This window comes from Lampetra fluviatilis, unplaced genomic scaffold (genome assembly GCF_964198595.1).
Source record: "Lampetra fluviatilis unplaced genomic scaffold, kcLamFluv1.1 SCAFFOLD_302, whole genome shotgun sequence".
In the NCBI taxonomy this organism is placed as follows: domain Eukaryota; kingdom Metazoa; phylum Chordata; class Hyperoartia; order Petromyzontiformes; family Petromyzontidae; genus Lampetra; species Lampetra fluviatilis.
This window is the reverse complement of record NW_027620572.1, coordinates 45,001-52,971: the sequence shown is the minus strand read 5'-3', so window position 1 is coordinate 52,971 and position 7,971 is coordinate 45,001. Positions and strand designations below refer to the sequence as shown.

The 7,971-nt window shown below is 60.1% G+C and overlaps 1 protein-coding gene across 1 annotated transcript in view; it reads left to right on the top strand.

Moving 5' to 3' along the window:
* The first annotated feature begins 439 nt into the window (after positions 1 to 439).
* LOC144954089 (uncharacterized) overlaps positions 440 to 7,971 on the top strand; it is an 8,898-nt gene continuing 1,366 nt past the window's right edge. Inside the window, exons 1-2 of the mRNA XM_078884660.1 lie at positions 440 to 3,517; positions 5,525 to 5,593. Coding sequence (XP_078740786.1) covers positions 542 to 3,517; positions 5,525 to 5,593 — 3,045 coding nt within the window. The 5' untranslated portion in view covers positions 440 to 541. The remainder of the gene's footprint in view (positions 3,518 to 5,524; positions 5,594 to 7,971) is intronic.

Below are 7,971 nucleotides of genomic sequence, written 5' to 3'. Positions count from 1 at the left end.
AGATGAAAGACGGACGTTCCTCGAGCTACGTGAAGCTACCATTGTTGTTCAGTCCGCCTATCGTGGACACGCGTCCAGGAGGGAGTTACTAAGAAGGCGTGAAGCCTCCACTAAGATCCAATCGTGGTACAGGGCTCACCGGGAGGGGCAAAGAGAAAGACGGACATTCCTTGAGCTACGTGAAGCTGCCGTCGTTCTGCAAGCCTCCTACCGTGGTTACGTTTCTAGGAGAGATCTACTAAGAAGGCATGAAGCCGCTACCGAGATCCAGGGGTGGTACAGGGCTCAACGGGACGGGCGGAGAGAGAGACGGACATTCCTTGAGCTACGTGAAGCTGCCGTCATTCTCCAAGCCGCCTATCGTGGACAGGCGTCCAGGAGAGATCTTCGCAGGAGACGTGAAGCCGCTACCAAGATCCAGGCGTGGTACAGAGCTCAACGTGAGGGCCGAGATGAAAGACGGACGTTCCTCAGGCTACGTGCATCTGTGGTCGTTCTGCAAGCCTCCTATCGTGGACACGCAGCCAGGAGAGAGCTTAGAATGCAGCGGCAAGCGACCGTGACGATGCAGGCGTGGTACCGGGGCAGCAGCGCAAGACTCAAGTTCCTGGCCATGCGAGTAGCCAGCGTGGCGATCCAGCAGTGGTACAGAGCTCACCGGGACGGGCGGAGAGAGAGACGGACGTTCCTTGAGCTACGTGAAGCTGCCGTCATTCTCCAAGCCGCCTATCGTGGACAGGCGTCCAGGAGAGATCTTCGCAGGAAACGTGAAGCCGCTACCGAGATCCAGGGGTGGTACAGAGCTCACCGGGAGGGGCAAAGAGAGAGACGGACATTCCTCAGGCTACGTGCATCTGTGGTCGTTCTGCAAGCCTCCTATCGTGGACACGCAGCCAGGAGGGAGCTTAGAATGCAGCGGCAAGCGGCCGTGACGATGCAGGCGTGGTACCGGGGCAGCAGCGCAAGACTCAAGTTCCTGGCCATGCGAGTAGCCAGCGTGGCGATCCAGCAGTGGTACAGAGCTCAACGTGAGGGGCGGAGAGAGAGACGGACGTTCCTCGAGCTACGTGAAGCTGCCGTCGTTCTTCAGGCCGCCTATCGTGGACACGTTTCTAGGAGAGAGTCGTTAAGGAGGCGTGAAGCCTCCACTAAGATCCAGACGTGGTACAGGGCTCACCTCACGGGCCGAGATGAAAGACGGTCGTTCCTCAGGCTACGTGCATCTGTGGTCGTCGTTCAGTCCGCCTATCGCGGTCATCGGTCGAGGAGAGAACTTAGAATGCAGCAGCGGGCGGCCGTGACGATGCAGGCGTGGTACCGGGGCAGCAGCGCAAGACTCAAGTTCCTGGCCATGCGAGTAGCCAGCGTGGCGATCCAGCAGTGGTACAGAGCTCAACGTGAGGGGCGGAGAGAGAGACGGACGTTCCTCGAGCTACGTGAAGCTGCCGTCGTTCTTCAGGCCGCCTATCGTGGACACGTTTCTAGGAGAGAGTCGTTAAGGAGGCGTGAAGCCTCCACTAAGATCCAGACGTGGTACAGGGCTCACCTCACGGGCCGAGATGAAAGACGGTCGTTCCTCAGGCTACGTGCATCTGTGGTCGTCGTTCAGTCCGCCTATCGCGGTCATCGGTCGAGGAGAGAACTTAGAATGCAGCAGCGGGCGGCCGTGACGATGCAGGCGTGGTACCGGGGCAGCAGCGCAAGACTCAAGTTCCTGGCCATGCGAGTAGCCAGCGTGGCGATCCAGCAGTGGTACAGAGCTCAACGTGAGGGGCGGAGAGAGAGACGGACGTTCCTCGAGCTACGTGAAGCTGCCGTCGTTCTTCAGGCCGCCTATCGTGGACACGTTTCTAGGAGAGAGTCGTTAAGGAGGCGTGAAGCCTCCACTAAGATCCAGACGTGGTACAGGGCTCACCTCACGGGCCGAGATGAAAGACGGTCGTTCCTCAGGCTACGTGCATCTGTGGTCGTCGTTCAGTCCGCCTATCGCGGTCATCGGTCGAGGAGAGAACTTAGAATGCAGCAGCGGGCGGCCGTGACGATGCAGGCGTGGTACCGGGGCAGCAGCGCAAGACTCAAGTTCCTGGCCATGCGAGTAGCCAGCGTGGCGATCCAGCAGTGGTACAGAGCTCAACGTGAGGGGCGGAGAGAGAGACGGACGTTCCTTGAGCTGCGTGAAGCTGCCGTCGTTCTGCAAGCCTCCTACCGTGGTCACGTTTCTAGGAGAGATCTACTAAGAAGGCATGAAGCAGCTACCAAGATCCAGGCGTGGTACAGAGCTCACCGTACGGGCCGAGATGAAAGACGGACGTTCCTCGAGCTACGTGAAGCTACCATTGTTGTTCAGTCCGCCTATCGTGGACACGCGTCCAGGAGGGAGTTACTCAAGAGGCTGGAAGCCGCGACCAAGATCCAGGCGTGGTACAGAGCTCACCGGGAGGGGCGGAGAGAGAGACGGACATTCCTTGAGCTACGTGCATCTGCGGTCGTTCTGCAAGCCGCCTATCGTGGACACGTGTCTAGGAGAGATCTACTAAGAAAGCGTGAAGCAGCTACCAAGATCCAGGGGTGGTACAGGGCTCAACGCTTGGGCCGAGATGAAAGACGGACGTTCCTCGAGCTACGTGAAGCTGCCGTCGTTCTCCAAGCCGCCTATCGTGGACAGGCGTCCAGGAGAGATCTTCGCAGGAAACGTGAAGCCTCCACCAAGATCCAGGCGTGGTACAGAGCTCACCGTACGGGCCGAGATGAAAGACGGACGTTCCTTGAGCTACGTGAAGCTACCATTGTTGTTCAGTCCGCCTATCGCGGACACGCAGCCAGGAGGGAGTTACTCAGGAGGCGGGAAGCCGCGACCAAGATCCAGGCGTGGTACAGGGCTCACCGTACGGGCCGAGATGAAAGACGGACGTTCCTCGAGCTACGTGGAGCTGCCATCGTTGTTCAGTCCGCCTATCGTGGTCACGCAGCCAGGAGGGAGTTACTCAAGAGGCTGGAAGCCGCGACCAAGATCCAGGCGTGGTACAGGGCTCACCGCTTGGGCCGAGATGAAAGACGGACGTTCCTCGAGCTACGTGCATCTGTGGTCATTCTGCAAGCCTCCTATCGTGGTCACGCAGCCAGGAGGGAGTTACTCAAGAGGCGGGAAGCCGCGACCAAGATCCAGGCGTGGTACAGGGCTCACCGCTTGGGCCGAGATGAAAGACGGACGTTCCTCGAGCTACGTGCATCTGTGGTCATTCTGCAAGCCTCCTATCGTGGTCACGCAGCCAGGAGGGAGTTACTCAAGAGGCGGGAAGCCGCGACCAAGATCCAGGCGTGGTACAGGGCTCACCGCTTGGGCCGAGATGAAAGACGGACGTTCCTCGAGCTACGTGCATCTGTGGTCATTCTGCAAGCCTCCTATCGTGGTCACGCAGCCAGGAGGGAGTTACTCAAGAGGCGGGAAGCCGCGACCAAGATCCAGGCGTGGTACAGGGCTCGAGTTGCAAGTCGTCGCAAGCGTCACCTGCGGAAGGTGAGCGATTTTCATGTGGTTGCTCTAGCGGAAAAATAAGTTTTAAAAACTTGAAAACGTAACGTGTACAGCCACAAATACCAAGCTAACTTAAAGCCCGGCGTTCCGTTTGTCTGTCCATTTGTACGTCGACAAAATTATTAGGGGAAGTCCTGAAATGAAAAAGTTATAGAACGCGGCGAGTAGTATCTACTGACTCTGTTGTAGTAACCATCCACCCACCCACCTACCCACCCACTCACTCACCCACTCACTCACCCACTCACTTATCCACCCACCCACTCACTCACCCACCCACTCACTCACCCACCCACCCACTCACTCACCCACCCACTCACCCACCCACCCACTCACTCACTCACCCACTCACTCACTCACCCACTCACCCACCCACCCACTCACTCACTCACTCACCCACCCACTCACTCACCCACTCACTCACCCACCCACTCACTCACTCACCCACTCACCCACTCACTCACTCACCCACCCACTCACCCACCCACTCACCCACCCACTCACCCACCCACTCACCCACCCACTCACCCACCCACTCACCCACCCACTCACCCACCCACTCACCCACTCACTCACCCACCCACTCACCCACTCACTCACCCACTCACTCACTCACCCACCACTCACCCACCCACTCACCCACTCACTCACCCACCCACCCACTCACCCACTCACTCACCCACTCACTCACCCACCACTCACCCACCCACTCACCCACTCACTCACTCACCCACCCACTCACCCACCCACACACACACTCACTCACCCACCCACTCACCCACTCACCCACCCACTTAACCACCCACTCACTCACCCACTCACCCACCCACCCACTCACTCACTCACTCACTCACTCACCCACCCACTCACCCACCCACCCACTCACCCACCCACCCACCCACCCACCCACTCACCCACTCACCCACTCACCCACCCACCCACTCACCCACTCACTCACCCACCCACTCACTCACTCACCCACTCACCCACTCACCCACCCACTCACTCACCCACCCACTCACTCACTTAACCACCCACCCACCCACTCACCCACCCACTCACCCACCCACTCACTCACTCACCCACTCACCCACCCATCCACCCACCCACCTACCCACCCACCCACTCACTCACCCACCCACCCACCCACTCACCCACCCACTAACTCACTCACCCACCCACTCACTCACTCACCCACTCACCCACCCACTCACTCACTCACCCACCCACTCACTCACCCACCCACCCACTCACTCACCCACCCACTCACTCACTCACCCACCCACTCACTCACCCACTCACTCACTCACTCACCCACTCACCCACCCACCCACTCACCCACCCACTCACTCACTCACCCACCCACTCACTCACTCACTCACTCACTCACTCACCCACCCACTCACTCACCCACCCACTCACTCACCCACCCACTCACTCACTCACCCACCCACTCACTCACTCACTCACCCACTCACCCACCCACTCACCCACCCACCCACTCACCCACCCACTCACCCACCCACTCACCCACCCACCCACTCACTCACTCACCCACCCACCCACTCACCCACCCACCCACTCACTTACCCACTCACCCATCCACTCACCCACTCACCCACTCACCCACCCACTCACTCACTCACCCACCCACCCACTCACTCACTCACTCACCCACCCACCCACTCACTCACCCACTCACCCACCCACCCACCCACTCACCCACCCACCCACCCACTCACCCACCCACCCACTCACTCACCCACCCACTCACCCACCCACCCACTCACTTACCCACTCACCCACCCACTCACCCATCCACTCACCCACCCACTCACCCACCCACTCACCCACTCACCCACCCACTCACCCACCCACTCACTCACCCACTCACTCACTCACCCACTCACCCACCCACCCACTCACCCATCCACCCACTCACCCACCCACTCACCCACCCACCCACCCCCCCCTCTCCCCCCCACCCAGAGGGCGGAGAGACTGAGCCAGTCGCTGGTCAGAGCCTCACAGAACCTGGCAGACGTCCTCACCATACAGGTGGGTGGGGGTGGGGGTGGTGGTGGGGGTGGTGGTGGTGGTGGTGGGTGAGTGGGGGTGGTGGTGGTGGTGGTGGTGGGGGTGGTGGTGGTGGTGGTGGTGGGGGTGGGGGTGGTGGTGGTGGTGGTGGTGGTGGGGGTGGTGGGTGGGGGTGGGGGTGGTGGTGGGGGTGGTGGTGGTGGTGGTGGGTGAGTGGGGGTGGTGGTGGTGGTGGTGGTGGGGGTGGTGGTGGTGGTGGTGGTGGGGGTGGGGGTGGTGGTGGTGGTGGTGGTGGTGGGGGTGGTGGGTGGGGGTGGGGGTGGTGGTGGGGGTGGTGGTGGTGGTGGTGGGTGAGTGGGGGTGGAGGTGGTGGTGGTGGTGGTGGGGGTGGTGGTGGTGGTGGTGGGTGGGGGAGTGGTGGTGGTGGGTGGGGGAGTGGGTGGGGGTGGGGGTGGTGGTGGGGGTGGTGGTGGTGGTGGTGGGTGGGGGAGTGGTGGTGGTGGGTGGGGGAGTGGGGGTGGTGGTGGTGGGTGAGGGAGTGGGTGGGGGTGGGGGTGGTGGTGGGGGTGGTGGGTGGTGGGTGGTGGGGGTGGGTGGGGGAGTGGGTGGGGGTGGGGGTGGTGGTGGGGGTGGTGGTGGTGGTGGTGGGTGGGGGAGTGGTGGTGGTGGGTGGGGGAGTGGGGGTGGTGGTGGTGGGTGAGGGAGTGGGTGGGGGTGGGGGTGGTGGTGGGTGAGTGGGGGTGGAGGTGGTGGGGGTGGTGGTGGGGGTGGTGGTGGTGGTGGTGGGGGTGGTGGTGGTGGTGGGTGGGGGAGTGGTGGTGGTGGGTGGTGGTGGTGGGGGTGGTGGTGGTGGTGGGTGAGGGAGTGGGTGGGGGTGGTGGTGGTGGGGGTGGTGGGTGGTGGGTGGTGGGGGTGGTGGGTGAGTGGGGGTGGTGGTGGGGGTGGTGGTGAGGGAGTGGGTGGTGGGTGGGTGGTGGTGGTGGTGGGTGAGGGAGTGGGTGAGTGAGTGAGTGGGTGAGTGGGTGGTGGTGGTGGTGGGGGTGGTTGGTGGTGGGGGTGGTGGTGGTGGTGGTGAGGGAGTGGGTGAGGGAGTGGGTGGGTGGGTGGTGGGGGTGGTGGTGAGGGAGTGGGTGGTGGGGGTGGTGGTGGTGGGTGGTGGGTGGGTGGGTGGGTGAGTGGGTGGTGGTGGTGGTGGTTGTCTATCTCTGTGCGTCTTTGTGTCTCTACATAGACACACACACAGACCCATGTCTATGCAGACACACAGACACCAACACACAGACACATACACACACACACACAGACACACACATAGACACATGTCTGTGTAGCGACACACACAGATAGACACATGTCTATGTAGACACACAGATAAACACATGTCTACGTAGAGACACACACGGACACACAGAGACACACACAGACACACACAGACACATAGACACACACATAGACACACACACACAGATAGATACATGTCTATGTAGACACACAGATAGACACATGTCTACGTAGAGACGCACACGGACACACACAGACACACACAGACACACACACGCACACACTGACACACGGACTCATAGACACACACGGACACACATAAAGACACACACACACACACACGCACACACGGACACATAGACACACACGGACACACGGACACATAGACACACACGGACACACATAAAGACACACACAGACACACACACACGGACACATAGACACACACGGACACACGGACACATAGACACACACGGACACACATAAAGACACACACAGACACACACACACGGACACATAGACACACACGGACACACGTAAAGACACACAGACACACACACGCACACACGCACACACGGACACATAGACACACACGCACACACGGACACATAGACACACACGGACACACGGACACAAGGACACACGGACACACGGACACATAGACACACACGGACACACATAAAGACACACACAGACACGCACACACGGACACACGGACACATAGACACACACGGACACACGTAAAGACACACAGACACACACACGCACACACGCACACACGGACACATAGACACACACGGACACACATAAAGACACACACAGACACACACAGACACGCACACATAGACACACACGGACACACGTAAAGACACACAGACACACGCACACACGCACACACGGACACATAGACACACACGGACACACGGACACACGGACACATAGACACACACGGACACACGTACACATAGACACACACGGACACACGTAAAGACACACACAGACACACACATACGGACACACAGACACACACAGACACGCACGCACACACGGACACACGGACACACGGACACACGGACACACACGCACACACGGACACACGGACACATAGACACACACGG